This window comes from Oikopleura dioica, chromosome XSR, assembly GCF_907165135.1.
Source record: "Oikopleura dioica chromosome XSR, OKI2018_I68_1.0, whole genome shotgun sequence".
Lineage (NCBI taxonomy): Eukaryota > Metazoa > Chordata > Appendicularia > Copelata > Oikopleuridae > Oikopleura > Oikopleura dioica.
In genome coordinates this window covers 11,112,796-11,131,674 of record NC_137294.1, presented here as the reverse complement: position 1 = coordinate 11,131,674, position 18,879 = coordinate 11,112,796, and the positions used below count along the sequence as shown (strand labels likewise).

The 18,879-nt window shown below is 41.2% G+C and overlaps 3 protein-coding genes and 1 non-coding gene across 4 annotated transcripts in view; 3 read left to right on the top strand and 1 right to left on the bottom strand.

Annotated features, from left to right (window-relative positions):
• Positions 1 to 7,482, bottom strand: part of LOC145708379 (uncharacterized) — a 70,260-nt gene extending 62,778 nt beyond the window's left edge. Inside the window, exon 1 of the mRNA XM_081786039.1 lies at positions 7,448 to 7,482. The gene's annotated coding sequence lies outside the window, so the exon portion shown is untranslated. The remainder of the gene's footprint in view (positions 1 to 7,447) is intronic.
• LOC145708258 (uncharacterized) lies at positions 563 to 5,430 on the top strand. Its single transcript, XM_081785913.1, has 11 exons — positions 563 to 719; positions 2,090 to 2,189; positions 2,365 to 2,997; positions 3,260 to 3,420; positions 3,616 to 3,738; positions 3,781 to 3,872; positions 4,054 to 4,174; positions 4,224 to 4,353; positions 4,394 to 4,479; positions 4,532 to 4,680; positions 4,721 to 5,430. The coding sequence occupies exons 2-11, from the start codon at positions 2,094 to 2,096 to the stop codon at positions 5,008 to 5,010; spliced, it is 1,881 nt and encodes a 626-aa protein (XP_081642039.1). The 5' UTR covers positions 563 to 719; positions 2,090 to 2,093; the 3' UTR covers positions 5,011 to 5,430.
• On the top strand, positions 7,154 to 7,225 carry TRNAT-CGU (transfer RNA threonine (anticodon CGU)). The gene has a single exon. It is a non-coding gene; the product is annotated as a tRNA-Thr (tRNA).
• A 7,991-nt stretch (positions 7,483 to 15,473) lies between the features above and the next one.
• Positions 15,474 to 17,078, top strand: LOC145706668 (dual specificity calcium/calmodulin-dependent 3',5'-cyclic nucleotide phosphodiesterase 1A-like; the record flags this gene model as incomplete). The annotated part of the gene is made up of 5 exons (XM_081784095.1): positions 15,474 to 15,684; positions 16,159 to 16,373; positions 16,417 to 16,480; positions 16,758 to 16,937; positions 16,981 to 17,078. Coding segments are annotated over exons 1-5 (768 nt in total), but the record flags the coding sequence as incomplete, so codon positions are not given.
• Positions 17,079 to 18,879: the final 1,801 nt, after the last annotated feature.

Genomic DNA, 18,879 nt, shown 5'->3' with positions numbered 1-18,879 from the left:
GATGGAAAGGTGCTAGACGCTCTCATAAACGAAGTTCTCGACGGCGACCTCAGAGAAACCGTCCGATGTATTTTTTCTCCACTTCCGTCCGGATCCGCGAAGAAGCCTGCCAGCGATCCAAAGGGAGCCGAAGGAATGATGGAGTCGAAGGAGTATCCTCCTCTTCCCACAATTTCGAAAACTGTTTATCGAAAATAAAATGAAAAGCAAATCAATTTTTGTCTTTTTTGATTTCGTTTCATTTCTATTTGTGCAAATAGTTTGGATAGTTGCGTTTCTTATCAATTCTTTTTGGTTTCTGCGGAGATGAGAGATGAGAAATTCGAAGATTTCGAGTCTGAGTAGTTTTCTTTTTGTATTTTGTGTTTATTGGAAATCGGTTGAGTTCGTTATTTTGTTCTTTTGGTGGAGTGCCCCGGGGCTAAATCCTCCGGTGGGGTACAGGCTGCGGTCAAAACAATGAGAGCCAGAGCCGCTTTGATCCGCCGCCCATGTCCCTTTGAAACCAGAGAGCCAAATCGACCACCCCTAATTTTTCCTTTTGCTTCAAACAACCTAATTTTCCGATTTTTGCCAAATTTCAAAATCAACCCACTTTCGCCCCTTTTTTCTGAACTGCGCAAAATTGCATAAAAAATAGAAACGATTTGTAAGAAACGAAAACTTTTTAGAGAGAACAAGAAAACGAAGAAAATTAAGAAAAAAAGAATAGTCACGTGGTAAGTGAGAAATTCTAGTTTTGAGAAGTGAAGATTGAGAATTGATTTTGAGAATTAAAAAAAAAAAAGAAAAAAAGGAATTTTTAGCTTTGAAAATTGGGGAAATAAATTTTGACTGAGACACCCTTAATATTTTTTATTCATTATGAAGGGACTGCGAATTATTTTTTGACTCGAAAGTTTTGAGTGAAAACTAAATAGTTTAATACTAATTATCGCTTATTAATTTAATAATTTTAAATGGTTCTAACACCCTTAATATTTGCTCAAGGTTTAAGGGGATCGGCTGAATACCATCTTAAATTTCCTGAATTTTCTGAATGTACGGCAAAATAAAGGGGATGGAGCGAGTTAAAGGAGAGACAGTGAATAGAAAAAACTCTGTTTTTAATCTGACTGTATCTCCTTAAACTCATTCCTACCCATTAATTTTGCCGTTCCTTCAGAATGGTGAGGAAAAAAAAAGGGTTTTAATCAGCTGATCCCCTTAAATTGTGAGCAAATATTAAGGGTGTAACAACCATTTAAAGATTATTAAAGCAATAATGATTCATTTTTTCGCAGATTTCGGAAGCTTTTCCGGTCTTCCGAATTCAAATATTGACTAGAACGGTCTCTCTTTCCTGCGCGGTACCCCTTCATTCGGCAAATATTTACAATTGAGAATTAAAAAACGAATCAATGCTTTTTGTGAAAAAATGAAGATTTCTTTACTTTGAATCTGACGGATTTAAAATAACAAACTCAAAGAAAAAATCGCCTTTCTTTTTGAAATTCTGCAGGCTTCTTTTCGGTGTGCCCAAAACACAATCGCCTTTTCAAACAAAGCACTTTTTATCCTGCTTAGTTCTCCTGCCCGAAGCGAGAGTTTGAGTTCTTTGGAAAAAAACAAGGCAGAATTTGAGAGCTAGAATTTCAAATATGAAGATCGAGCGATACACCGGGCATTTTGAAGGGTTCTTCAGGTTTGACCGACTTCAAATACTTAATTTTAAGGGGGTAGACCAGGATTGAGACTGATTTTCGAACAGCCTTTTCTCTTCGACTTATCGTAGTGAATCCCTTAATTCTTCCGCTAACAATCAATTCAAGCCATTTTCTGAAGAGAAAATCTATTAATTTTAAGCTCCTAGAATTTAGATAAGTGTCCGAACTTCATAATTAGCCCAAAAAATAAGGGTGTCTCTATGTCAAATCAAGGCGAAATTTCGAGCTATCTTTTTCTGATTATTCTGCTCGATTCGAGGAGCCGAGTTTGCTCTCGAGGAGCATTTTTCCATTGTTCTTTTCAATTTTCAATTTTCAGCTTTTCTTTTTTCAAAATTCGAATTCCGAAGAATTTCTTTCCTTTTTTCTTATTTCGATTTCAGAGTGATGTCATGGCTGACTGGCTGCTTTGGAGCAGCGAAACGCACCGTCGCCGTAGAAATCAAGTTTCCCGACTCTTCAAGGCTCACCATCACTTATTCGGTAAGCACCTGTTTATCGCGCCAGTTTAATCCGCCACGAGCTAATTTTAATTCGGAAATCCTCTTTAAAATTTACCAAATTCAAGAAAAATTCACAACTATTTCGAAAAATGAAATTTTGGAAATATCTTTTTTGAATATCTATTTTATCAATTTTCGAACGATCCGTTTTGTAGCGAACGGCGCGAACCCGTCAGCTGATAACTTCTGCAGTTGACCATTTACGACTGAAGCGGGAGGGTGAGTTCTTCGGCCTCGCTTACAAGGGCAAAGGCGGCTGCGACCACTACTTGGACCCGAATCGGACTCTTTACGAGCAACTACCCAAAACTGCGCAGAATCAGCAGAAACCAGCGCTCAAGTTCCGAGTTCGCTACTACCCGCCCGATCCGCAGCGATTGAAAGAAGAAGCGGCGAGGCACTGGCTCTATCTTCAAATTCGCTCTGATTTGCTAAACGGCGATCTTGACGCTACCGACGACGCTGCAGCGGAACTAGCTGCTTACGCCGCCCAGGCAGAACAGGGCGATTACGGAAACATCAAAGACGGCGAATACGACCAACTGAAACTCGTCCCACGACAAGTGCCAAAAGGATGGATAGAAGAAGTGAAAACGTGTCACCGCCAACTGGTCCAACTGAGCCGACAGGAATCCGAACAACGCTTCTTGTGGAGAGCCAGGAAGTTGGAGAAATATGGAGAACAGCGCTTCAGACTGCAGCCACTCGCCGGATCGACGAAAGAAGGAGAAGCGATTCTTAGTGCACGGGGACTTGAGATACGCCTCGGCAACCCAGAAGACGGACAGGTTAGTAATAATAATTATAGCTTCTTGTATTCGAAACCTGAAAATTTCTCAGTCCGAAATTCCAAGATTCTAACTTCTACAGATTTATCGACAATCTTGGCGAATTAGTCGTCAATTTTGGACAGAACGATAAATTTGCGTTTTCCAAATTCTCAAATGGAATTCTCTTTCTTTTCCAAAGTGAAACTTATTGAACAGTCAAACACTCTCGATTCCGGCCTAGCCGTGTAAAAGCTCGCTTTCTTCAAAGAATTCAATTCAGAGTCAGTTTTTCCGCTGGCGACACATCACACAACTCGATTATCGCGAAAAGACGTTTGAGCTGCGCAGTCAGAACGGGATGATCATGCCCGCAAAGACGATCGATAGAGCTTCGTGCAAAGCGCTTTTTCAGCAAGCGACGGGTCATCACAGTCTATTCAGGTACTGTCAGCTACGTTTTAGGAACTTTATGAAGATGAATCCTTAATCTTGGCGGCTTCGATTTAATATAAGACGCTGTGCGGCTTTTCATTTAAGCACTTCTAGGGTCTGACTCGGATCGCCATGCCGAGGGTTAACCTTTTGTCAAGCTCTTCTTTGAGTATTTACAGTATTAACAGTACTCTTTTCCTAAAGGCACTACAAAGAGCGAGAACACGACCGTGATGCGTCAAAATACTCCCTCCAGAACAACTTCGACCGTTCAAATCAATCTCAACGAGCGAGCAAACGCGAGCTGGGAATGTTCACCGACAAGAGGTAAAAACAAACACTTGTTCAAAAAATTACATATTTTTAAAGCGATGTCGAATCCGTGGCCGGGCGAACGACGACTGGATCAGTTAGCCGTTTCCCACCCGCTAAAGGACGAAGAAGAGCCAGTAGAGAAAGAGGTACAGTAGTTTTTCTCTTCTGTCTTGAATATTGAAAGTGAAAAAAGTGAAGAGAGCAGTATTCCAGCTGTCTAAAAGTCAATTTGCTCTATGACCAGCTGACCTCTTTTTACGGGCAAATAAATTCCGCCCGCCAGATTCAATCAAGTCAGAAAGACATTTTCATAAGTTCGACTTTCAGGAGCGAAGACATCTGGAGACGAGTCCGAAGTGGATTCGCGAAGAAAGAGAATGCGAAGACGCGAGCGAGTGCGAAATGCAATGACGGACACGGAAGCGATCAGAAATGATCCTCACTTGAGGTTAGCTCTTTTAAATTTCAGTTGGCGCTTTACCTGAATCCCTTCTTAGCAAAAACGCTCGAGCTTCAACAGAGAAACTCGTCCAGCCGCAATTTCCATCGAGCGCGTTCCAAGTCCCTGCCCGTTCAAAAAGAGCTGACCAAGAAGCGAAAACTGAGCTTTGGAAGAACATCGAAAAGGTACCCTTTTTCTTCCCTTCCTTTTCTTGACCAAATCCAGGAACTGATCGAGCCCGGACAAAACGGCATCGAAGACCTTGCTTTTGTCGAAGTCACGACGAAGGGAAATCCACTAGCAACGACAAGGTAAGACAATAATCATTAAAAACGCGACTTTTTAAAACAAAAAAAAAACTAGGCAAAAGCAGAAACGCCATCAACAAAGCTCCCAATACGGTTCGACCGGGCGGGTCAATTCCGGGAACGCGAGGAGAAGAAGACGCGATAGAATAGAAAGAGCAATTGCCACAGATTTGGAAGAAGCGGGCATGGTCGGACCTCTACCAGGTAGTCGCTAGTATTCTCCATTGTCTTAACTGTCTTTTAGTGACGGCTTCTGTGATCCAAGACGACCGTGGCGCCATGTCCGACTGGGACGTAAAATTCTACCCCGGGCGCAACCAAAACCGCAGCGGAGGAAGTCACAATCATCGCAAACCGCTGGTCGAAAACGCTAACTTCTCGCCAGTCAAGCGTCAAGAACAGCGCCCCGGCCGCAGCAATCACAACTCAACTAACAACTCAAACCACCATCAGCACCACCACAAGCCCTCGCCGCACAGAACGCATCAGAATTTCAGCAGCCACAATTTCAGTTTCTACGGCACGCAAGTCTAACTTATCAAACTCAAAACTAAAAAGAAAAACGTTCAAAAATGCAACAACGAAAACTAAAATCTACAATTTCTGTACCAGCTTGACCCTATTTTTAAAAATAACAACTCTTTTTTAAACAGAAAAGGAGAGAACGAGAAACTACTGTACTTGCTAAACACAACGCTATCTTTCGAGGTATTCCGTAACTAAAAAACGACTCCGTAAATGCAAATGATTCTGTGAATTTTGTAACAAAGCTAATATAAAAAGAAAACAACACTTCTGTAACTAAAACACAACGCGAAATAAAAATCATCGTGTACTGCCTGAGAAATAAAAAAATCCACTGTCGAGATTGAACTTTCAACAGTCCACTGGTCATCGTTTCAACACTTGAAAATTTCAATTGAAAATAAAGCTCATAAAGCATCATGCTTTAAATTAAAAACTACTCTGTTTGTTTATTCATTTGTTCAAAAGCAGAATTCAAGCAGCATCAAGCAACCATTTCTGATCGCTCAAAACCGCCGTCTACATCTCCCTCGAGTTTTTTCGCCATGTCGTTTCCGTTCTCGAACTTTCTCTTCATTCCAATATGAGGGGTTAGGGGAATCACTACTGCCGCCCGAGGATGAGCTTAAAACAGAAAATTATATACATTATATAGACCAACCATATTTAACAAACTAAATTGAAATGTTAAAGAGCGACACTAGAATTTCTAATTTAGGAAGAATTTGCGATGAAAATCGATTTAGAAGTAAAAATGTATATTTTTTATGGTCAGATTCAAGTCAAGTCAAAAGAAAATCACAAGAAAAATGATAAAAACATTCGAGAATTTTATTCAGAAAACGTTTGACCTTTTTTTTGTTTCATTTTATGAATATCTATTCCGTTTTTCGGCTTTATATTCCATAGAAACAGCTGGATAGCAGTTGCGCCAAATTTGATCTTTGATGCCCCTACTTTCAAGTATTTCGGCGGATCAAAAGTGCCATCGAAATACCGGCATTTTAAAAGCACAAGAAGTTCTTACCTAGGACTTTTCCTGGTTCTTTTTCTATTAGCTTGGCCTGCTTCTTTATCATCGCTTTTTGATTGTCATCGTGATATCCGAAATCGAAAAGGTACTTCAATAATTCATTTCTCTAAGCACCAAAATGGTCTTACTTTGTGTTTAATCATGTGATACCAAATGCAAAAAATGGTGTAAGCAACGCATCCCCAAACTGCCGAGCATCCAACAATAATGACGCAAATGTAGAAGAAAACGGATTCCCTGTCGATGTGTCTCTAAATTAATCATGTTTTTTAGTTATCTACGATCACGCTAGAAATATCAACTCAGCTTTTAATTCCAGTTCTTTATACAAATTTACGTATATTCTCGACTGCCATTTGTAAATTATATATCAATCTGGGGGTGTTTTCACAAGAATTATGGTCTTCAAAAATAGTCTCTAGAAATTCCAAACTAGAATCTCATCAAAAAGGGCTCTCTTTTTTGTCTCTAAATTCAAGTTGGATTTCGACTGTACCTGAGTAGCCAGGTCTATGATCATTCTTCCTCGATACTTTGACAGTTGAACTTATGCTTCAGCGAGTGTTCTATCTTCTGCGAGGTATCTTCGGCAGCGTGCCCTTCACTTCACTTGGAATAGCTCTCTAATAAGCCCCGCTTAGATCGATGTAATTATCCTCCGAAGACGAAGTTTTTAATCAATTTCCAATCGGCACAAAGTTCCCCATAAATCATCTTCCTATCTTATTAAGGGCCCTGCCTTTCAATTGTCTTCCTAGATTATTGTCTTCTCTCTTAAAACATCAAGACAACTTTGGTAGAGCTCCAAGATCGTTTAAAATGAAAAATATACTGTATCTGATATACAGTAACTGGTAAATTGGAGTGTCGAATCATCATTTTAGAGATTTTTTTTCCAATCAAGTCATTAATTAATGAATTTATTAATTATAAAATGAACCACTGTACATCATCATTCAATGGACAGCACTATCATCGATGGTGCTACATTTCTTACTGTCTTTTTACTGAATTTACTGGGAACTTTCGTCACGTAGATAGAGTGGAGGGTAAAATTGACGATTGGGAAGGCGCGAAAGTGAGAATTTCATAATGAAACCGTGATTTGAGGGAGACAAGGGCGGGTTAGCTCAGTGGTAGAGCACTTCACTCGTAATGAAGGGGTCCCGGGTTCGAACCCCGGTCTCGCCTTGTTTTGCCGAAAATACACTAGTTTTTCGTACTTGCAGTCTGTGGTACAAACTGTTCTTTACTGTACTACTTAGTTCTTCAAAAGAAAAAACTTCCGAAGTCGTTTTTTATGTCTATTTATAGTTAAATTCGTTTATTTACTGAAAAACTGCAAGTTCGGACCGCTTCGTGAATTTTGAGAGGCGAGAGGGAAGAGAGAGAAGGCTTGGCTACGATTCCTACCTGTTAGACAATCGAAATCGGACTCAAAAATGGGATGAGTACTGAATTAAGGTGCTCGATTTCGAGGTCGTTTTGTAGCTGCGCATCACTAATTTCACGCTCATTTGAGAAAACTGCGCGGCGGAGGGCGCTAAATGAAGCCAATCCACGTAAGTTAGAAAAAATTATTGAATAGTAGATACTGAAATCGGACAGATAACTGTCTGATTCTAATTCTATCACTTCGGACCGGAAGATGGCCAACATCTCAGACGGTGTCTCGGACACGCGCTCTCGACAAACAGCTGCGTTGTCGAACAACTTCATCTTCAGCTGACTGTTAGCTAGTACTCACTTCTAACTCTTTCAACTTCTTCAGTAGCGAGAGACGGGTCAGAGGAGAGAAAATGAAACCGACATTTTCTATTTTTCTGCCATTTTTGGTGTCCGTTAGCGCCTGGCACGGGGGAACAGCTCCGACCGGAAATCCAAATAAGACGAAAAATCCGAACAAGACTCGAGACCCGAACAAAACTAGAGATCCGAATAAAACCAAAGCGCCGGACAAAACTAAGGAACCAAAGTTGCAAATTTCTCTGAAATGAAAAGCAAGACATTCGTTTTCGGAGTCTGTAGCTTACATATTCAAAGTATCATTTATCTCTTGTAAGAAAATCAAAACAAAACGTCTCTTAGTTTCATTTATTTTCGTTGAAAGATGTATATATCGATCATCGTCAAGTATACAGTTCAGCATTTTATAGATTGACAGAAAATGAGTCCGTTCTGGCATTTTATACTTTTAAAAACTACTCATGATTGACCGCGATCTGGTCATAATTCTTTGGATTTCTCAGGATAACAAACTAGAATAACAACGAAAGTAACGATGATAGCAGGCCTTTGTCCGGGATTTGAAGCTGTTCGCCACGGATGGCGAACAGGTTATCCGGTCAGCCAATCACAAGACAGGATTCTCTTAGTGGCGGCGTAACCCCGGATTTGAGTCTGCTATCATCGGTATCACTACTTACTGCTGTTGTTTATAGAATAACCTAGCTCCGAAAATTCGCAACTTTTGAAGGGGCCGTGGACTTGGACGCGACCAAGACCAACAGAGTACACTACTTATGCTTGGACGACAACTGTTTATCGCTCAACAACGACGCCAACAACCACAACAAAGAAAACTACAACGACGAAAAGAACAACCACGACGCGAAGGACAACAACAAGATCGCCACAAGGTCATCATAATGGCCACTGCGATGATTTTTCAAAATTAGAGAATAAAAAATGCAAGTCTTTTTGCAAAGCGCTTCATGAAAAATGCCACTCAACTTGCGGGCGAAAAATGACTTGCGAAAACAACTGCGACTATCGCTTGACACTTTGCGAAAACGAATGTCCCTGCGAGCACAATTGTCCAAAGGGCTGTCCTTGTCCAAATCCGTTGTATTACAAGTGTGGCCCGAAGAAGCCGGTTTCTTGCGAAGAGAAACATGCTCAAGAAATGAAAAAGTGCAAACACGATTGCTGGGAAGATGTTGGAACGTGCATGCTAAAATGTCCAAAGCACGATGAAAAATGCACTGAAAAATGTTTGATGCAGGATCATTACAACTGCCTCGTTAAAAACTGCCCTTGCGCGCCTCCTGCGACCACTACCACGACGACTACAACTACAAAAACAACGACCATAACGACCACAGCTACTACAACGACAACTACGACGACAACAACTACAAAACCGCCGCTAAGCTGCGAAGAAAAGCATTACTACGAAATCCGCGCTTGCAAAAGAACTTGCTACGAAGAGTTTCTCCATTGCCTCCAAGTCTGCCACAATAAAGGAAATGGCGAGGAGCAATGTCGAGATAAATGTGCCTATGCGGATTTTCCCTTTTGTCTCCATCTTTGCCCATGTGCTGATTTCGACGCTACAACTACCACAACTACGACAACGACGACTACCACCACAACGACTACCACAACTACAACGACGACCACCACGACGACAACTACGACAACGACTACGACAACGACTACTACTACGACAACTACTACGACGACCACAACGACCACAACTACTACAACTACAACAACGACGACAACTCCCTATGTTCTCCGCGATGACGTCATGATCAACCATGTCAATGACTATCTTCTCAGGACCGAGTTGAAAATTTATCTCATAAGCTCAAAAGAAGGATTATCAAAATCGTTGAAAAAAGAAGGTTGTTTCATGACTCGTGAAAAAGCTCCAACGGTTTTGAAAAGTATTTCTCCTACAAAGGAAGAACTCCTTCTATCTGGCGCTTCCTAGAACCTCCAAATCCGAATACGACAACGCTTTTCGTCGGCTGCAAAGAAGAAGGGGATGAAAAGTACAGAGCAGGAGTGGTTGGTCCGATCAATGTCTTGTTCAATCAGACTGTTTTCAGTAGAAAAACTAAGGTAAATATTTTCAGAATTTTCAATCGCTCATAATTATCTGCCATTTTAGCTTGACCACGAGTGCTTGAAAGAGTGCGAAAAGGAGCCTGACATTGTTGAGTGTAAAGAAACTTTGTGCCCTCCTCGATGTGAGCAAGAATGCAACAGAGACGAAGCAACGATTAAACAGTGGGAAAAAATGGAATCGCTTCCGAAGTACAAGACTTGCCAGCAGCAGTGCGAGTCTAGCTGCAGACGTTTCTGCGCCAACGCGTGCAAACCTTACTGCAAAGGTTAATTCAAAGAACTCAAGCCCAATTTTAATCCAATTTCCCAGTCACCGAACAAGCTCTGCCAGTAGAAGGAAGCAGCTACTTCTGGTACTACTCTAAGAGCTCAAGCGAGCCGATGGGCTTCACTCAGTACTCGAACATTTATCTCTACGACGGGGACATTTTTGACTGCCACAACAAAAACAAGAAAGCAAATACTTGCGGCCCAAGCGAGCTGCAAAATCATAGAGTTTCGTTTTTTACTGGTAAGTGATAAGATAAAATGACTGTTCTTATGATTAACTCGTTCAGATCACAAGGACTTCAGTCTTTTCCGCTGCGGCCGATTCACGCGATTCAACACAGAAAACTTCGAAGACCGCTTTGTTCTGGATATCTGGTTTTCTACTGACTTTTACGGAATAAATTAAAAAGCGACCCTTCTTATTGTTTCGATTTGATTAACTCGAGTTGAAACACTCAAGTGGATTCAAGCGTCATTGCTTGTCCTGCTTTGTTTGTGCGTTTATTAAATTAATAGGCTGAGAACGGACGAGTCCGATTACTTCCGAGATGTCGGCCAAAGTGGCCCTGTACCTTTCAGAATGACGAAAACAAGTCAAAAGTTTCATTCAAAGAGAACGTCGAATGAAAGTTTCAAAACGCCGATTTTTACTTTTTCTATATTTCGTTTCCGCTCAGGAATGCGGATCAAGACTGACAGAGCCTGTTGGATTCATTCAATCGCCGAATTATCCGACTCCCTATCCGAATAATTTCCAATGCAGCTGGATTATTGGAGCTTCTCCTACAGGTATTTTTTTTTCTACCGACCGACCCCCAAATAACGATCAGTTTCATCGAGCCGCGTGATTGGTCCAGAAATCGCTCTATAAATGCCTTTTTTCGTGCTTATCATTAGCCCCAAACTTTTCGAGTCGAAATTCTAATGAAATTTAGGAACCATAACTGTCAGACTCGTTTGACTAATTGGGTCTTTTTTGATTGGTTGACCTTCAACTTGCACTATGCATGTTACGATGATGATCGTTTAGGGAATTACTGTCAGTAACTGTCAGTATCAATGGTCACATTGATATCATGAGTGAAAGGAACTAAAGAATAGTTCGTAAGTTTTTGAAGCCCATCTTAGGTAGTGGTGGACCTGGACATCACTGATGGGCTATAATCTGAATTCATATGAAAAGACAAGATCATGAACAAGATGTTTAAAAAATGCATGATGTAATTGTCAAGAGGTTTATTACTGCATATATTTATATGTATTCTTCAAGTTAAAAAAACAAGATATCACCAGAATAAATAAGGGATTGAGATCAAGAAAGCAGGTGTTTTTGGGATAAATAATAGGTAAATTCTTCGGTTTCCATGAAATTCTCCGCTGTGAATTTGATAGGGCGGAACCCGCGCATGCCACTGTAATCAAAATATTAATAAAAGTTTATTATACCGAAAATAAAGAATTTCGCTATAATAAATTTTTCTTCATTTTTGTGTTCATTTTAATAACTGGTCTTTGGCTTACTTTTTGTCGACTTATATGTTCAAAAATTGCCATCTGGCGCTTTCAGATGGTCAAAGAAGTCAGCTTTTGGCGGCGCAGGCGGAAACAATTATTGATTTAAAACTTTGATCGGAAATGACTGTTCTTAGATACTGTAACAATCAGCGCGGAAGGATTCAACGTCGAGCCTGCTCAAGGATGTCTCTTTGATTATGTAGAGTTGCAGACTTCGACATTTACAGAACGATACTGTGGCCGGACATCCCGAAACTTTGGCGAAAATAGAAGCGGGCAATTGACAACAACTGGCTCCGTTCAGATCGTTTTCCAAAGTGACGCTGGGGATGCATACCTCGGCTTTCGACTTCGATACGAAATCACCTCTGGCGAAAGTGCTGGCTGTTCCAGTGAACCATGCCAGAATGGGGCTGAATGCCTCGATTTAGGAGGAGGCGATGTGATTTGTTTCTGCACTGACGGCTACTCTGGCGATTTCTGCGAAATTGGCTCCGATCCCTGCTCAAACTCGCCTTGCCAAAACGGCGCTCAGTAAAAGTTCGAAAGCTTTTGTCTTTCCTTTTTTTCAATCGTTGTTGAACTTTGATTTTACTGCACAGCACTTGGAGTCGGAGACGATGATTTTTCATGCCAATGCGTTCCTGGCTTTGTGGGCCCGTTTTGCGAAACGAATGAAGATAACTGCCGTATAAATTTGTGCGAAAATGGGGGCCAATGCATTGATAGGTTAGTTATTTTCAAGAGATGATCTCATTATTTATTACGATTTTAGATTGAACAATTTTGACTGTATCTGCCCCGCTGGTTTTTCTGGTCCTCGCTGCCAAACAAGTTTGCATTTTCTAGTTTATTCTGAAAAACCAATCCCTTTTTTCAAGTCCGCGACCCGTGTCAGCCCAACCCTTGCCGAAACGGAGGCGCATGCGAATCCCGTCAACTCGAGTTCACCTGCTTCTGCCTTGGCTGGGAAGGATTCCTCTGCGACCAGCCTATTTCTGAAGAATCTGAAGACACTTCTAGCAGCATCAGTTCCAGCTTTTCCAACGAAACATCTCAGAACACGACGAATAACAATTCATCATCTGGATTCAGCAAATCTGTGATTGTCTACGGCGCTGCTGGAGGTGGCGGGATCATTGTTCTCGGCGCTATTGCTGCTGCCGCGTATTTTTGGAAAAAGGTAGAATAACGAAGGATTTAGGGCTAACGAATATTTCCAAATAGAAAAAAACGTCTTCCAAAAACTGGGTGCAGCCAGTCAACACACTCCCAAAAACCATCATCGAAGACGTCGAAGCCCCTCCAGTTGCTGATGCAGAATTGAAGCGCGGCGTAAATCTGCTCACTTCAAAGACAACAACTCACGCTAAAACGTCCATGCCTCGCTCAACAATCGACTTTGGCCAGTTTTCCGAGCATCTGTAATTTATCTGTAATTTTTGCTTGCTCATTGACATTTTTTCTTATTGTAAATAATTTCCCACTTTGAAAAAAAATACATTCTAAAAATCAGTTGAAAAAGAAGTTAGCTCGTTGGTTGAAAGAGAATCGGTCCCTGTGATAGCGGATTAAGCCGACATTTATCCGAAATTTACTGTAGTGCAGAGCCAATAATCGCATGTTGAGAATATAGATCCAGACGGGCGCTACTCCCTACTGCAGCTGCGGCGAGTACAGAAAGAGATACGTTGTTTTTTTCTCGCAAATCTAGGTAAATCGCCACGCGCCCAGGAGAATCCGGAGACGTCTCAGAAAAGAGAGAGAGATAGAAAAAAGAGGAAGAGAAAAGAAATGTGTCTGGGTCTTTTCGAGTGCCTGTGAAATGAGATGGCCTGTTGCTGCTTTCACTGGTTCACCAACGTTGTCGAGCCCATCTTTGTAGGCACGGGTTAACCCTTTTTCATAGAAACTGTCTAGGGGGAAGATAGAAGAATTTCTCTTTTTATTGCTAGAGAAATTAAGGGGGTCAGCATCTTAATTCAAGGACAAAAGCTCTCTTGAAAAATCGATGCGTTAGTATTTCCGCCCTTTTGAGGTCAATGTCGAATAACCTGAAAAGAAGAAAAAGAGGATATAAACGGAAAAATGACGGAAGAAAAAAAGGACCGCCAAGAACGCCTTCCCAAACTCTCTTCAACTGACGTCGTGGTCAGCGATGAGCCACCAGCTCAAAATGGATCGAGAGATTCTGCAAATTCCGAATCAAGTGCCAAAGTAAAACGACACGTCTTCAGAAGAGTAAGTTTACCGGAAAATTACAAGAAAGCTATATTTTCGTCTGTGCGATTGAATATATAGATAGTTTCTTTTGTGAGAATTTGGTTAATGCGGGTGGTTTAGCGGTGGCGTGCCATGTCCTCTCGTCGGAAGGGGCCGGGCACGGAGCCGGTAAATCGATCCCTGGATGCCGTTTCCAGCTCGCATTTGGCCGTTCGCAGCTCGTGTGGCCAGGCAGTGAACGAGTGCACTTGCCCCTTTGCCAATTCCACCACGACGGGGCCCTTCGCCAACACATCTTACGTCGAGCGCAATGGCAGACGATACAAGGTCATTCTCGAGCCGGTGGTGGAGACAACGAAGAGTATCGCGCCGTACAGAAGACATTCTATTGAAACCCCGGGTAGAACATTACATCCACATCGTTTTCTTAACATGTTATAAAGAAAAATCATTTTCTCTTCATGGATTTGATTTGCCAGAGCTGGTGCCTGAAACAACACGGAGAATGTACTCGGAGTATCCTCAGCTAAATGATTTTCTCAAACAAGGAAAAGCTCCAAAGCAACTTTTATTTTAAACAAATGAACTGATTTTTGGAGCTTTATTCTAGCGCAACTGAATGATTTTAATTCCACGATGAATTGGATAGTTGAAATACGCGATCGGTTAGTCGAACTCGAGCAGATTTCTTCTTCAACTCCGGTAGGAAAAATCGACCTTTCTGATGATTTAACAGGTGTCTTAGTATCACATTCCAAAAGAAGTACTTCACACGACGCTGAACACCGCCGTCGAAGCCTTTTCAAAACTACTCAAGAAAGACTACCAACGATTACAGACAAGTCCGAAGGAAGAAAAAATGAAAGTTCTTCCGGAGCAAATCCTGACCTGGCTAAAGTCAACTTTTGGCCAGGAAAAGACAGAAACCGGAACCGACAAGAAACGGACCTTCCGGGGAGTTGTTGCTGCTATGAGGATTATTTATGGATTCAAGGGGAAGAAGATGTCGCTTCATCAGTCAGGTAAAAGTAAGAAACAAACGAGAACAGGAGTTTATTTTTTTCTCCAGCAGATGAGATTATGACAGCGATAAAATTATTTTTTGCTCAAGATGTTATAATGCTTCATGAATCATTCAAAACATACTTTTTCTCCTTAAAAGTAATATGAAGGCGGAGAAAAAAATAAGAATATGAAGTATTACTCAAAAAAATGAAACACCATAATTTTGTTTCTCATTCAAAAATTCAGGTCATTCTGAGATGGGGATAGTTCGAAAAAATGACTCTTTACGGCATAAAGGACATATACCCCATTGTAGAGGGATAAATAGTCATATTTTACTTTTTGATACAATTTTACTTATCTTCACTGACTTGAGAGAGCGATTTACCGTCTCTAAGGCAGGACCTTAAAATTTGAATTCTAAGAAGGAAACGGTTTGAAGATTCTCGTTATCTACTTCTTTTATTTAGTTTTCGCGCTGAACTCGGACTCCGTGGCGGAAGTGATGGCGACGGTGAACCTGTATCATTTCAACGTCTTTGATTTGACGGAAGCTGGGAACGGGAAGGGAATGCGCTACTTGCTAGGAGAACTGCTCGCTGCTTACGGTCTCATCGACAAGTTCGACATTCAATTCGACACTTTGGTGCGCTTTGCCGACCAACTCGAATTCGGCTACAATTTGCACTCGAATCCTTATCACAACTCGCTGCACGCGTGTGACGTCCTCCAGACCACGCACTATCACATCCACGCTTCGGGTATTTCCAACTGGCTATCAGGTAAGACACCGCGTTTATTTTAACGAGTCTATCTCTTTCAACAAAACTGACATAACTTTTCAACGTTAGACATTCGAATTTAAATAAAAAGGCTCTTTTCTTCCTTTTAATTTAACCCTTATTTCGAGTGAACCAATCTTCTAAAATCAGAACTGGGCTCGCCAACCTGCGTAAAAACCTGAGTCAGGGTTTCAAAGAATTTTTATAAAAAGCCGCGCAGCGGCTTTTACGAAAACGAAGCCGCTCCGCGGCTTCGCCAGTATCTTAAAAATAGATCAAATTGGAAATTTCGGCTTTCTCCCGAAGCTTTTTCCAATCCTGACTCAGGTTTTTACACAGATTCCGAGCCCAGCACCTGAAAAATCGATTTTTCCGATGAAAACCTCGTTTTGTTTTCTTGCCGAGGAAGTCGCCAGTCATTTTGAAAAGCTCTATCTGATCTCATCTTTCAACAAAACTGAGATAACATTTTAGACATCGAAATTTTCGCCATGCTTTTCGCCGCCGCCGTGCACGACTTCGAGCACACCGGAACCACGAACAACTTCCACGTCCAGACGAAGTCCCGACTGGCGATGATTTACAACGACCGATCGGTTTTAGAAAACCATCACTTGTCTGTCGCCTTCCGGCTTCTTCAAAACCCGGATATTGACATTTTGATGGGTTTATCGAAAGACGAATTCAAGGCAAATTCATCATTTCGTAGAAGTTTTTGTTTATCGTTTTTAGGATTTTCGATCGCTAGTTATTGACATGGTTTTGGCTACTGACATGTCTCTTCATTTTCAGGACAGCTTTTCAACCCTTTTAAGGGGTTTTAAAGGGGTGGTGTCTGGAACCGAGAAAAATATTTCGACAAATTTTACGTGGAAATTTTCAACCAGTCAGAAGCCTGGATTCGGCAAATCGGCCAATCAGCAACCGAGTAGCCGCCCACGTAAAATTTGTCGAATTTTTTGTCGATTCCAGACACCATCCGGGATGGTGCATCCCGATTTAAGGGGGTATCGATTTAAGACATTGAAACCCTTATTTTTATGGTACGGTTTGAAAAGCCCAATTTTAGCAAGTAAAGACAATGAAGAAATCGTTGAGCGACATGAAATCCATGGACAAGGGAGCTGTCATGTCTTTCATCGTCCATTCCGCTGACATTTCCCATCCGACGAAGACTTGGGAGCTGCACGAGAAATGGACAGCAGGGTTGGTCGAAGAGTTCTTCAGACAAGGCGATGCGGAGAAGGAAAGAGGTAGAAAACTAGCCATTTCCATCCCTAAATCATTTTCTCCTAGGTTTGCCGTGCTCGCCACTTTGCGATCGAGAAACGACGCAGGTTTCGCAGAGCCAGATTGGCTTCATCGACTTCATCATCATTCCTACGTACACGCTGCTTTCGTCGATCTTCGAATCCGTGAACGAAATGCTTTTGCGCGAAGCAGAAAGCTTGCTCCAGCGTTTCCGGGAAGAAGATTCCTCGGCGCAAAACTCGGAAGAAACGATTCTAGCGCAGGTACTGCATAAGCTAGTAGGGAGAGAGTTAGATTCTAGGCTGGGTAGAAAGTAGCTAAGTCTGTTAATTTTCAGAGAGTGAAGAAGATCGGCTTACAGGGGCTCCGCGTGGAGAAGTTCCGCGAGATGATCGAGCGCCAGATCTCTTCTAATCACGAGACGTGGAGCCGCCGCGCCGCAGAGGACAAACACTGTACCTCCTAATTTAACAACTTTAGACTCGCAAATACCTCCAATCAAGCCAACTTCTAAACCAGCCAAAACACTTTTACCTAAGTCTTAATTTAATCTCTTCTCTAATAATAAGCAAAAGAGGTAAGAACTCGACTTGATCTACCCTAATTCAAAATTTGTCGACATCCTTTGATCCTCTTTTTTTCCAAATTTTACATAATGACACCCTTATTTTTTTCTTATCAAAAGAAAGCTTAGGCCCTTATCTAATTCCCTATTAGGCCAAAAGTCATCTTTTCGAAGTAAAAAATAAGGGTGTCACTACATTAAAAGTAAGTTGAAAAGTCGACTTTTACAGTTGTAAGAAATCAGGCTCTAGAAACCTCTTGACTTCTTTTGACTCTAAAATATTAAACATATTTTTAAACTGAAACTTATGACTTGAAAAATGGCCCTATTACTAGAAAATTATCTCTGTACAAAACCGCGTATTTCTAAAAATTTCTGAAAATTTGAAATAAAAAAATCTAAAAAAGCAAGAAAAGCACGCAGTAGACGCATGAGGCGGCAACTAAGAGAAGGCAAAGGAGAACTAGGTGGCAAATAAACAACGATTTTGTTTAGAGCGCTGAACATGCTTTTTCGTCACTCCATGCGGTTTCCATGCTTTCTTTTCATTCTTTTCATGCATTCAGCAGCGACTCAATTACGTAAAATCAAAGAGAAAAATCGGCTTCTCAAGCGGATTTTTCTCGAATAGCTAACCAAAGGACACCCTTATTTTACGGCTACTACCGTTTCTCGCCCAAAAACTGCTACAGTCATTCTTTTTTTTTGAAAGCGCGCTTATTTTCTGAAAACAATCGCAAAAAACAAGAGCCACTCTAATTGTCATTCTAACAAGTTGACTGGCAGACAGTTGCATTTTAAATACTCGACAATTTGAGCAAAGCAGCAATTTTCAAGTATGCGAAATTAAAATTGCCACTTGGTTGAGCGTGTTTTCGGACTCAACAAAAAGAGAACAGCGCGAGTAAAATTAACATGGTGACACCCTTGTTTTTCACCTTCTGTTATTAGCTGTTTTAACCAATTTCAATGCTTCCCTAAAAGCCTGATTGATAAAATTTACCAAGATTTTCGGCCCTTACTATTTAAATTTGAAACAAAAAATTCCAGTAAAAGTAGCGATTTTATCAAAATTAACGATTTCCAATTAATTTATTTATTAGATATCTTCATGAAATTTGAAATTAAGGCTTTTAGAGCTACTAGATAAGTGTCTGAGCTTTCTTCTGGTAAGTTAAAAATAAGGGTGTCACTAAGTTAAATCATGAGAAAAAGCAGCTTGAAAATTGGGTTTTTCTTGGTCTTTTCTCTTAGGGTTAGGGTTAGGGTTGGGTCATCAGTAGCCCTGGCTCTAACCCTAACCTTAAGGGTGTCACTATTTTAACTCTCATTGAATCACCATTTCGAGAATCGTGTTTTACGATGTCAACTCGAGATGT

Bases quoted from the DNA above. Each gene is read 5' to 3' on its own strand.
- LOC145708258 (XM_081785913.1), top strand. From the start codon at position 2,094: ATGTCATGGCTGACTGGCTGCTTTGGAGCAGCGAAACGCACCGTCGCC. The intron at 3,739-3,780 runs GTAAAAACAAAC...ATATTTTTAAAG, and splicing joins GGAATGTTCACCGACAAGAG to CGATGTCGAATCCGTGGCCG. The intron at 4,354-4,393 runs GTACCCTTTTTC...GACCAAATCCAG, and splicing joins TTTGGAAGAACATCGAAAAG to GAACTGATCGAGCCCGGACA.